The sequence below is a fragment of the Falco peregrinus genome, chromosome 11, assembly GCF_023634155.1.
Source record: "Falco peregrinus isolate bFalPer1 chromosome 11, bFalPer1.pri, whole genome shotgun sequence".
NCBI classification, from domain to species: domain Eukaryota; kingdom Metazoa; phylum Chordata; class Aves; order Falconiformes; family Falconidae; genus Falco; species Falco peregrinus.
The window spans coordinates 24,645,374-24,658,768 of NC_073731.1; the positions used below are offsets into that span (position 1 = coordinate 24,645,374).

The following is a 13,395-nucleotide window of genomic DNA, read 5'->3' on the forward strand; positions in this document are numbered from 1 at the left end:
CGAATCTTTTGGTTTAATTCACAATTCAGAGCTTCTTTTCTAAATTTTTGTTTTTCACAAGTTTTATACTATTAAAACTAAATAAATTTGAATTGTTAAAGGACTTTAATGTGAACATTTTGTTGGAAAAAAGCAATTTACTGTTTTTTGGTATTCCATAAATTTTCTTGTATTTCCCCTTAAATAATCACTCAGTTTTACTTTTAAAAATGCTGCAGGTGCCACTGTCTTACTCCACATTGTAAGTCAACTAGCACAGAGTTTAAAGGGACAAGAGTTATGTTCCCTTGCATAAGCATTTATTTTACTCTCTAAATATGTGTTTGGAAATAATACGTAATATATTTTTGTGTCTATTGTGTATAGGAATATAAATTGGAATTTCAATTAAACTTTAAATTTCAAACCAACTGTAATAGTTTGCCTTTAAAACTAGGTGCAAATTTGTACACAAATATTTTTTTAAGGGAAAACTGGCGTGTTTCTTTGGCTCCTGCTATGGAAGGTGGAATACTGAATGTGACTGAAAAAATCATGGGTTTGAGGTACAGGAAACTCTTCCTCCCATAAAATTGAAGTTACCCTCACGTGAAAGGCTGACACCCAGATTATACATTGCATTATCCTATTCAAACCCTTTTGTAACTGTAATGCAATGTCCAGAGATGCATTTAAAGTATAGATTTATCCCATGCCAGTTAGAAACTTTGTGCAGAACTGTATATTATGTAGGGGGTTTTTAGATTAGTTTGATTTATAGATGCAAGAATAAGTTCTGAATAGTTGAAGCCAAAGATAACATCACCTTCTGTTCAGATTGCAGGCATCTACAATTCACCGTTCAGAAAATCCCCGGATCCAATGGAACTGCTGCTACGGAAATCGAAGCCCTTGAGCCACAGACGGCAGCAAACAAAAAGTCCCTTTGCCTGTGAGCTCCATGACTGGCCAACTTGTAAAAGGCCTCCGAGCTTCTCTATGGCACAGCCTCTGCCGTGTATTGGCAGGCAGAAACCTCAGGTAACATTTTTCAGTGTCTCTGAGGCAGCTTTTGTTCATATCTTTAACCACAGCTTATTATAGAATATCTCAAGTTGGATCACCAAGTCAAAAAATCCCTTTTGTGGGTTTGTTTCTTTTATATAGGTCTAGCACTTGCATTCAGAATATAAGGTCTTTGAAACACGTTTGTCTTAAAGAAAAAGAAACTTAGGTGGTATGTAAAAACAGGGTAATATGATCTTTTATACTTTACTTTTGCCCTTTGGGGAAAAAAATGTCTTTTCCAATATTTCAAATGGAAGACCTGATACAAATGAATGCCAGTATCATGATTCATTAAAGGTAGAAGTAATAATTTCCAATTTTAAATCAGTAAAAAAGAAGGAGAAATGAAAGGTAATAGGACAAATTAGCCAGTTGTGATAACTTTTTCCTCTTTTTGCAGTTGTTTTCCATATGAAGACCAGGAGACATCTTCTCAGTATAGAACAGTTCCTGCTCTTTTGTGTCCACTAGCTGTGTGTCAACTTTCATTACAAAAATTTCTAGTTTGTTCTGCATCACAGCCAAGTTGCCCAGCTCCCATTCTTAACTGTCATAGTCTCAATTTTAATTTCAGCTGATGGCAACATATGTTGCAGATAGCTTTTTTCTCTTCTATAAAGTAATGGATATCTCTGAGATAATGCATCAGAGAGAACATCCCACAAGACGGCAAAATAGCTTTTGACACCTTATTGTCAAAACCTGCTGAGAATATGCCCAATATGCACAGCAGACAGACTTTTGAGACCTTTGTGTTTCTCGCTTGATGACAATACAATGACACGTAGCTTTCGCCAGTAAATGCCTGATACAGTTACTTTTGGTATAATATTCTGTTTTACCCTCTATTCTGAAGAATTTTTCAGTTTCCCAATCTACTGAACCTTCTACTTACCTCACACATATGCTTTCAGTGCTGGTTTGACTGTGAATGACCACGGTGTCTACAGAACTTCTTACGCTGTTTTTTTTATTTTTTTACTCCATCCTAAATTTTCTCATCCATATTTTGCTTAGAAAGACAATACTTCTAAATGGGTCCTTCTCAGTAACTTTTATGGAAGCTAGCAGAAATTAAACAGCAATGACAAGCAATAAGCAATGTATAATACATTTTTATTGGTATTTTACTCCTCTGAATTGATATGGTTATTTTCACTATATTATTACAGCCCTTGGTAGAGGTGATCTGAACACAATCTTAAGTTTGAACTACTGCTGGGTTCAAACTATGTGTACCACACTATCTGCCACATTTTGCCTGTGGCTTATTAATTGCATCCACATTGTTCTTCAGCGGGGATGGCTGTGGGCATACTTTCTAACTTCCACACAAGAGGCTTTTCTCACCTTTATGTCACAACTGACTTGTCCATAGCAGGATGAGTCTCTGCCAGTGGTGTGACATGAAGGCAAAGGCAATTGCATTAAAGAACAAGAAGATGCACAACACCTCTGGAGAAGTGGAGGTGAGCCACACAGAGATCTACACTGCTTGTAACAGTAAGGATCAACTTCAGGGCAGTTCTCCACCTTCATCCTTGCCTCCTTATGTTCTCCCTACCTTGACTGCTTGAGCTTCCTCATTGAATGAATTAATTGACTCACATTAGAATCGAGACAAAGTGTGAGCCCATCAGTTGGGGTGGTCAGGGAGTTTGGAGATGAGATAAATATGACATTATAGCTTTACCTTGTGGCACCAAAGGGGCTATGGCAGTCCTTCAGTGGGTTGTGACTGAATGCACTGTCTCTCAGGATGGAGGGGAAGATTTTGCCTAGAGGACATAGTACAGGAATCATGCTCTTAAATAAAGAGGGAACTCAGAGGTTTTCCAGTTGAGTTGCATTTACAAAACTGCTTTGCTGTATAGTAAGTATCTTACAAGCTTCTGTTTGGATTTGGAATATTTTATAGACCTTTCTAAGTTCAGACGCACTCACAGCAGTGGTGCACAGATAGCCTTTTAGAACAAACCAGAAGAGTTCTGTTTATTTTCTGCACCTCAAAGAGGGAATTTACTATATAATACTTTAATCCTTTCAGCACCCTGGGATGTACACTGTGGGGTAAATTTTCAAAGCACAGCGCGTGGATTTAGCTGCGCGACTCTTATTGATGTTAATGGGAGTCACACGGCTAAATCCCTGCACAACACTTGGACAATTTAGGGTTGTATGTCTAAGAAAAGGACACTGGTCTGAGCTGATGAAACAGCTGGAAATGAAAACCCATCAGAACACATCATCCTGCAGGTTGTCTGGTGTGACAATAAGGAATTTAATTACTAGATATACTTGTGTCCTACTTGTCTGTGGTAACACTTTTTGGCACCAAGCTTCTTTTCCTAGTACCTAGAGTCACTGTGAGTCGCTTGTTACTTCACTGTTCTTTCAGGTATCTAAAGTTTGTATTGCCCATAGAGTTAGATATTTTATATGAGCATGTCAATTATATATGTTTGAAGGAACAGAAATCTACCATCTTTCAGCTTCTCTTAGGAAAATGGGTATTTAGCATTTTATAGGTAAGCACTGTGTGTGTAAGATAGAGTATTTAAAAGAAAAGTTTTAATGATACTTATGCATCAGTTAGATCTATCATTTTTATTACTGAGTTAACTAGAATTACAGTTTGATGGTAACACAGATAATGCTAAAATTAGTCATCTATTCATTAAAAGGCATTAATAACAGAAAGGACATTGCCATTTTTAGGGGATTTTTTGCATGCTGTTAGCTGTTCTGGAATGGGGGCAGTGAAGATTGTGTAATTTCATGTAGATCATAATCTTTATCATGAGTTTCTGATTTTATGCTAAAGTAGTAAGAATGCTGATCTACTAACCTTTATTTGGGAGTCCAATCAGTAGTGAGAAGATTTATGCTACCCAGTACAAATCCCAAACATAGACCATAGGGCTGTGTGAGTTGCTTTCAGGGTGCAAGCTCTTGGTTGACTCCCTCCCTTCCTGCCCTAGCCTAACTTCCTCAGGAAGATCTCCGTTTTGAAGCAGGATGCCTGAAATGCTTGCAGGCACTGCCAGTTTGAAAACATTTGTAAGCACCGTTCTACCACACATTCCACAAATCTTAAAGTTAAACTTGTAAAATGGAAATAGGTAAATGGATTTTTTAGAGGCCTTGTCATCTTGGATATATTTCTTATGTGCCTATTGCTAGGTAAGCTTCTTCAAATACATGATTCAGAGGAATGGAAAGATCTGCAGGGAATGTTTAGAATTTCCTAGTATTCTAACACATATACCATTAATGATGGCTTGAGAGACCTTTGCTTAGTTAACGCTCTTTCCTTCCCTCCTTCCATGCATAGCTGGACTCTATTAATTTCATTTAAACTATGGATTGAGAAAGCATTAGAAGGTCTTAGAAATTAAAGATGGAAAAAACACCTTGCTTGGATATCTGATTTGGCCCTTACCCTGGTGGAATATGAGTCAATATTTTACAGTGAAGAAGAAATACAATATTCTGACAGACTGTTTTCTAAAAGCCAACACATTTATCTTGATATTATTTGATAATAGTATACTCCTTTCTTCTTTCCTCCATGGATCCACTTGATGCAAATGTCGTCCAAAAAAAATATTCATTCTTTATTATAAATTTTAAACTTTTTTAATATCTCAATCACCAGATTATGTATTAGTTGAACATTACCTACTAGTTTTAATGACCTGTTCTAGTATTGATTATTCTCTCACAGGTGATAATTCTTTCCAGTCTGTTTTTAAACTTACCATGGTCATATTAGATGAACTTTTTTTAATGCAGACTTAGAAAATAGAAGCAAGAAAATATCTGCAAGGAGTGCAAATATTATGCTCATTTGCTTACTAGGACCTTTAAAAAGATCTCCGAATCATGGTGCTGTGCCTTTAAAAAGAAAAGTTCCGATAAAAATCCATTAACTACTTTCAAATATAGCAATCCTCCTGTCCAGCTGTGAAAAGTACTAGATGATACTTATTTGCCATTTGTGTTATTTACGGTCCATGACTTTTATGGTAACTGGTTCCTATTATTGGTTTCTATTAATGTAAAACATAAGTGAACATAAATGAGGCGTGAATCATTTCTTTTTATTAGCCCCACAGTCTTCACTCAGTGCTTGCAGTAACTCCAGCTGTGACTTGTTAGTGATAACCTATTTAAAGAAGGATATCTTTTAAGAATAAAGGCTGTGATTAGGATTCTTTGTTCGTAGTTTCAGAAGGTTTCACTAGTTCATTGCAGGATCAACAATGATGAAAATAAAACAAAAATCAATTAGCAACACTTCTAAATCCAGAGTTGCTACTGAACTGTCCTGAGCGTAACATGGCACTAATTATACTTTGTGTAAGTTCTTGCTGGTTAGTACCAAAAGTGAGATGTAGGAGATGTCACTTTGACAGCACAGGAAAGGACTTCCTGCTGATATTTATTTGTGTTGTTAAATGGAAGATACTGATCTGATCAGTTATTAAACAATGTACTCTGGAGAAAAAGATATATATGTGTATATAGGGAGAGACTTGTCAAAGAATTATGAGATTGCATTTTTTTTTTTTTTAAGAATAATGAAGTTAATGTGGAATTAGACTTTTCAAAAATGGACTATTCACCTATATTATAGAAGTAATTTGTATCAGTTGTATTAGAAGAATTGTATCGTAACTCATGTATTAAGTTCCTTTCCAGGCAGCTTTATAGTTAAATTGAAAAGAGCATGTTAAGGTAAAACATTGTTTATACTCTGAAAAGGAAAAAACTTAAGCTTTCTGCTTCAGCAGCGTCTAGATAAAGTTAATACTTGTGTATCAGATTTTATTTCACCAATATTTTTTTCTATGGAAAAACTAAGTTTTCCTAATCAGCTCTAACAATGTATTGTTTGAAAATAATAAAACATTTTTAGTCGTTAAATAAATCTGGAGTGCACATATCTCATTCTCTCTTTGGAGCTTTAGAGCATTTTATCAACCTTTATGTTATCTTTAACTCTGTCAAAATGAACTGCCTTAATTATTTTGGAAGAAAATTCTTCCTACACTTCCCAGACATTCTGTGTCCTCTTTCATCAATTGTCATGAATAAAAGAAGGAAAGAAAAGAACTGTAACCCTACAATAAAACACTTACGTTATCCTATACCTTTCAGGGGCCTTTCCGCGATCCTGCTGAAGTATTGCGGCAGCGCTACAAGCCTTTGGAACCAACCTTGCGAGTGGCAGCATCAATCAGTTCACCACTAGAGAAGGCCAGAGAGGAAATGAAAAGGGAGGAATGGAGAAACCGTGTACATGACAATGAGTAAGTCCTTTGGTTTTTCTTATATTTTTATGAGAATGTTTTCTTTATTCCGTTGCTTTCTGAAACCTTCCATGCCTGACAAAATGAAATGTCGAACGTGACAGCTTACTAGCAAACATTCTGTGTACATACTTCTAAATTCTGTGTCCTTAGATTATAAACTGTTCAGGGCAGAGACCCTATCTTGTAATTGTGTGACATGTGCCATCCATATCTATGAATCTATAGAAGAACTTGTAATAATAATAATAATATGTGCTGCAACAGATGGGTATAATGGGAAATGAGAAAACAAATGCAGATCATATTTTGCCACATGCACCTTGCCAAGGAAAAAATACTGCTCGAGTGTTTGTATTCAGGGAGCTGACAGACTATGGGAGGAAAAAATGGTGCTGCATGCCAATGAGACTTGCTTTCTCTCCCAGTAGACTACCAAAGCTCTCTTGGAAGGGGAGGGAGCATATGCTGCACTTGTTAGAACATGATGCAAAAACTGTAATCATCTTTGAAGCAGTTCAGTTTCCTAAACCGTAGCATCTGCAATAGTGTCAGACGGGCCAGTTCTTTTCCATACGATCCCAAATACAGATGTAATCCATCCCAAAAGATATAAGGCTTCTGTCCCTAAAGATTTAAGGCTCTTGCCAAAATATTTTCAAGTTTTTTCTTATCATGACGGAACTCTTTTGTCCAGTCATAATAAAAGCCTGTTAAATCACCTGCTCTGACTTTGTAGTTAACTAGAAAAAATGGATGTCAACTTTTCCCCTGAGATCACTGCTCTTGGCAATCCTTTGACACTTTAATAGCAGAATTCAGGACAGAAAGGAGTCACTTTTCCTCATGAACAACCTGTGATCCACTGATTCACTGGGACACGATGCTTTGCTATCTTTCATCTGTTTCAAGATTTTCTATCAGTTCCAAGTTGCCATGTGTCAGCTTCAGGTCTGGGGCTTAAGAATCCCGAATGAATTGCGTTTTCATGGTTTGGCTTTTATGTTTTTGTTGTTGGATCATTTTTTTCACATTTTCCCTGATTTCATATTAACAGTGGCTTAAAATGGAAATTCTACTAAAAACCAGTTTTGAAATAAAGAAAAATCTCTTCATTCGGTTACTTTTCCCCTTCTAGGCAATGTTATTTTTACATTCGGTGCCAAAAATGAGATATAGTACTTTTTATTCTATTCATTCCATAAACATAACTGAGTTAAGTTACAAGTAGAAAGGTACTTCTGTTTTCTATTTCCCTCTAGTCTTTCATTTATTGGGGTGAAGTGGAAGCAGCTTAACTTTCACATCTCAGCTTAAATCTGGGCCTTTTTTTGTTATTAACTTTTATTTCTTGCTTCTGCCAGTGAAACTTAAAAAGAAAAAAACCCACCCACTAGGTAATAATTAATGTTCTACCTCTCATTTAAGGTATTCTTTTTACTGAGTAAGTTTTGACTGATGAATTCCAAGTAAGAATGGATTATATCCTTCGTTTATAGGCATGACTATATTGCCCGGTCTTTATTTGATGAGGTTTACCCCAGACATCACGTATCAACAGTTTCAGAAGGTCAGATCTTGTAATAAATATTTCCCTGACTCTCTTCAGTGAGTGAACTGTGAAGCTTTGCTCTCATACAGTTTAAATTTGGAGTCTCCAACTTTGACAGCTATTAATTGAGCAGGGGTCTTTATTTACCTTATGGGTAAGGAAGCGTTTAGTGCCATCCTTAATGCACAGAAGCAATGTCCTAACACCAATGATTCTCAGCTTCATGCATGCTAAATGCATAGTGTATTATACTTTTTCGGGCTGTGATCATTCCGTTTGTGCTTCATATTCAACCAACCGTGCAAGGGTCACATCTGTAACCTTGAAAAGGTGATGACAGAGTTGCAGGTCATCATCAGAACCAACACTCACTAGTAATGCTGCAGCCGCTGCGTGGGATGTCAGCCTCTAGGGAGGAGTCAGCAAAGGGTTACTTAGATTCTACAGTAGTTTTTTCTCAGCAGTGTCTATTATGAATTGACAAATTTCTGTCTTTTTCTATGTAATTGTGTACTTTGGGACTGTATTTCTTCCTGGTAGTGCTTCCTATGCTGATTATTCTTCTATTTTAGAAAATAAGGAGAGAATGGAAGTGTGTGGCATTTGTTGAGAAAGCTTGTGTTTGCATAAAATGAAAAACTGAATCCTTGATCTGAATGTTTCTAGAATGAGTATTGTGTGATATCTCATAAGATAGAAAAATCGTTGCTGTATACCTGCAATTTCCAACAACATTCAGAATTTCCACTCACCTCTGATTATCTTTAAAGGGGTAATATGTTTTCTTTAAGTGCTTCAAGCTCTAAGAAAGTTTTTACTTCTGATAAAATGCAAAAATAATTGAGAAAGCTGTGGGAGAGTTTGGGGCAGGTGGAAGCAGTATGAATGAAAGCAAGAGAGAATGTTGTGCTTACTTAAAGCAACTGCTGGAATTTCCTGTTTCGTAATGAAGGAGCAACTGGGTAATCTAGCCTAATAAGAATGATACCTTTTTCTCGTGTAATTGAAGCTGTTACTGCTTTATTGTGCTATTTTTCATACAAATGAAGTGATTTCCCCCTCCTCTTGGAGAGGAATGACAATTGCACTCCTTCGGGATGGCCACTTAATAAACTAGTGTCTAGTTTGAGGCACCAACTGCTGGATCCAGCAGATTTAGATCACTAAGCATGAAAAGTTCTTTACAGAGTTGCATGCAGCTGCATGCTGGCATAATTTTCCAAAGAACAAAGATGTAAATTATGTTCATTCATTTTGCTGAAATCTGTCTCACATAGCATGCCTCGTGCTTCAAAGTCTACTATTAAACATCTTTATAAAAGTCAACATACATCAGAGTGAGTTGCAATATGGTGACAGGATAGGGATAAACCTGCAATAGTATAAGGCTGAGGTTTCCTGATTTATTGTCGTCTTCTGGTGTGACATCAGGCAAGTCATCTCAGCTTCTGGCTACGTCTGTGCTCCATGCTGCCCTGGAGGCAGCCAAGCTAGTCCTGAGCACGCTGGTTCACTTGTGTGCAGCAGAGTGCAATGTTTGCACGCCCTGCCTCTCAGTGCGATGTGAACAATGCAGCACCAAGCTTCTCCTGGGCTTATTCTCAGCCAGCTGGTGCTTTCCTTTAGAACCAGCTTAGGTGCTTCTGTTCTGTGCAGTGCTGTGCACGAAAGGTACGCTCACAGCGAAGTTGATGAGCTAAACGAACTCTATACTTGGAGAGCATCAGTGTCATGAGCTGCCTGGTATTAATGGTAATAAAATTGAAAAAGCAAGCCACTTTGATTAGATTTAGTATTTTTAAAAAAGTCGTTTAATTTCTACATTTACAAGAACTTTTACTGTATTTCTGATTTATCTGCAGTGAAAATGGCTACTATATTTTATGTCATACAAGTAGAACAAATCTGAAAACTTTTTAAAAATCATGCTTAGTTTTTCATATGCTTTGCAACTTCATCCATTTGCATATTTTCCGGACTGTTATTGTATTATGATAAACAGGGATTATCATATATTTTCAGATAATGTTTTCTTAACAATTCAACTTCTATTTGTAACTCTTCCATTTATTTTAATTACTAGCACAGTGTGCAACATTTATTAATCAGCAGAGTCTTTTTAAGTTAAAATACTAAATTAGCTAACCCCATTAACACAGAATACTCCAAACAAGCAGTAATAGGAGAGGTAGTTACTGTGCAAATCGTATTATACATGCGGGTGCTCTAGGGCACAGTTAAGCATGATTACCCTCTTTTGATCCAGTATTCCTCTGCTTCTTCCAGCTAATTTCCACTGGAAATTTACAAAGTAGCGCCTTCATTTTTCCATCTTAATTTTTCTAATGAAGTTCTGGTACTTTATAACACTGGGGATGCAGATAATAAGTCTGTGTATAATTAAGAAGTTCCGGAATTTGCTGCAGAAGAGATCTCTTTTACTTCCTACAAGAACTAAACTATACTTTTCTTTGCCACTTCACAGTATCTCAGACAGGGGTTAAACAATAACGGAGAGAGGATTCTTAGATTTACTGACATTGGGATAAAAGTGATAGCTTATTGAAAAAATATGTATTTAAAATATTATAGACAATATCTGTAATAATGCACCCAAAATAAGTTTCTTATGACAAAAATATTCTGGTAATGGTAATCTGACTAGATATGTTGAGTGAAATAGTCTATCTTTATTTTTGTAAATAACACTTTGATTTTAATATGCATTCATAATGAACTAAATAACGGGTGCCCTGCTGCAGTTGTTTTGCTGTGGAAAACCATTGTGCTTCTTCCTTTGTTCCCCGAGTGAAAAGATAGACATAGTTGGATCTGAAGAACAAATTATTTGAGGTATAACCCAAATTTGAAAGCTTAAAATTAATTTCATGTTTTATTTAAAGAAAAAAAAAGAAAAGATAAAGATTCAGAGCTTTTGGATAGAGAAACATAGTTTGTTCAGAGCTAATTGTTCATGGTCTTTGAAAAGATATTAAATTGTTTTATTTGAATTGGATCAAGACAGCAAGGAATTTACTTGCTGTTGCTTAGAACCATTTTAGATAAAAATTTAACACTCACATCTAGAGTTAAGATTTTGGTAGTATTTTTACTACTACATTACAAAAATGTATGGTACATACAAATATTATGAACGTTTGAAGAACTGTGTGAGCAGAATATTCCTTCTAGTTCTCTGGTTTTAATATTTCTTATTGTGCCCTGGTAGTGCAGCACGTACAGCAGTGTGGCAGTAGATCTACTGCCTGTTCTTTCTCAGAAGCCTGTGTAAAGTTTGAAGCATTTCCGATATCAGTATTACATGCTTGCACTGGGGGGATTTTGCCCCTTGGGCAGGTCCTGAAGGACCACTCTGCTTTTCTGCTGCCATTTAAATTCAAGAAAAAGTTAATGCCTCTGAACTATGTCCTGCTGGTGGGTACCACATAGCATTGGGATGCTGCTGCCCAGCAGTAAATGATGGACCTGACAAATCCTCCTTCCTGTCCATGCGGCTGCTCTCTCCTCTCGCAGTGCCGTAGATGTTACCCCCAGTACCGACTGCTGCTTCTATTGTCTCGGTTGATCCAACTGGAAAGCCTTCAGTGTCTAAAATGCCTCTTCCATGCCCTGTCACAATAGTGAGAGCTATTACATAAAAGAGACAGAATGGAGGAAGGAGATGGTAGGTGAGCAATGCAGGAAGAAAGATCATGAAAATGTGGGGAAAAGAAGGTTTAGAAAGATGAAATTAATACTAGCAAGGAGATGCAGGATAGATTGAGTCAAGGGAGAGAGAAAGCAACTTTTATTTTTGTTAACAACAAAGAGCTAGGGTATCTTTTGAAATGTAAGTACACACCGCTAGCAGCTGTCAGGTCTGGGATTGGCTGCTAAGTGAAGGCTTCTAGGTATTTTTACGTTAATTACTTTCAACATAGTGTGGTCCTGGTGACAGTGCAGCTCGCCTTCATTACCAGCGATGCTGCCAGCTTTGGTCCTGGTCCTCCCTCGGGTTGTCTATGTGTAATACTATTTGCAGAACCTGAGATAGTTTCCCATTTTTGGTTCCAACTCTTTCTGCCTGTCTTGAATGTATCGTTTGGCATATCTCTCATTCAAGCTTTTGTGGTGGGTGAAATGAAATATTTTTTTATTTTTAAATATATTTCTGTAGGGAAAGTTCACCTCCCATTAAATCATCAACTTTTGGAAAGCCTCAGCTTACACTGACTATGTTTTATGGCACGCTGTAACATCTATACAGAATTTAGTTCTTTGAACCTGCTACTTTTGTCTCGTCATCTTTACTGAAAACCTTCAAGAATTTCTGAATTTGCACTTAAATCACAAGGAAAACCTGAAAATCAGATGTAAGAATCCTGAAAGTGAGCTTTTTGTGGAAAAAAAACTATTGAGGTCTAAACCTGTCAGTTGATAATGGTACCATACCATTTCCTGTATTTAATTTTCTTCTCCTTCCATCACTCTCTTCTGTCACATTCAGAGCACATACTGTCATTAATTTGGGGAAAAGCAGTGTCAGGTGTATACACAGAGATACAGAACACAATACCATTACTGAAGTGTTTTGCAGTGCTGTTGCTTTTTAATGTTATTATTGGTTGTGGGGGTATATTGACTTCTGTATGACTCCCATTAATTTGGTTACCCTACTTAACACAAAATTATTTTAATGATCTTTTTAATTACTTATTCACACACAGTAATGAAAACTTTACTTGCTTGCAACAGACATTGAATTTGCAAGCATACGATCCTTTCTTGTAGTTAGATTGCTATTGCTATAAGGATCAGCCCACCTGGCTCTGACAGCAGAATTATAGACAGAAGGAAAAAAAAAAAAAAGAAAATTTGTTCTTTAGGCTGTTTTATACCATTATCCCTATTATATTTTCGATGTTCTTTCATTTCAATTTTAATATTTTTTATCGTTCAGTGTTCTCCCTCAAAAATTCATAGTTGATTTAATATTTTTTTACTCAGCCAGACATACATTCCAGGTTGTATGGCACATACTTCAGTTAATGATCTTAAAAGAGGTACACAGCAGAATGCTGAAGATCACATTTGTGCTAAACTACATGTAGAACATACTGTTGTGTCTGAACTGTTACAACAGATGTACACTTTTTGTTTGGAATCATAGTAGAACATAGATTACTCTGAGTATTCATTTACTAAAAAGACAAAGATTAACTGATCCACACTAATATCAAAATGTCTATGTAGGAAATTTTGTAGGGAAAACTATAATAATTTACTTTTTTACTTTCCTCAATATTTTTTTTTTGCCATTTTGTGTATAAATTTTATAGACATAGTATTCGTATTAAATTATGAATGCTATGGCTCAACTGAATTCTATGCATATATGGGCAAATCCCTAAACTGCTAGCCTTGTCTTCTCAGCTATCCAATCCCCTGAGAAAGCCAATTTTCTTTCATGTCTGAACAAAA

The 13,395-nt window shown here is 36.4% G+C and overlaps 1 protein-coding gene across 4 annotated transcripts in view; it reads left to right on the top strand.

The window, feature by feature from the left end:
* Nucleotides 1-13,395, top strand: part of SPATA17 (spermatogenesis associated 17) — an 89,650-nt gene that overhangs the window by 53,324 nt on the left and 22,931 nt on the right. For all 4 annotated transcript variants that reach the window (XM_055816167.1, XM_055816169.1, XM_055816170.1 and 1 more), the window contains 2 exons: nucleotides 817-1,020; nucleotides 6,211-6,362. In XM_055816167.1, coding sequence (XP_055672142.1) covers nucleotides 817-1,020; nucleotides 6,211-6,362 — 356 coding nt within the window. The remainder of the gene's footprint in view (nucleotides 1-816; nucleotides 1,021-6,210; nucleotides 6,363-13,395) is intronic.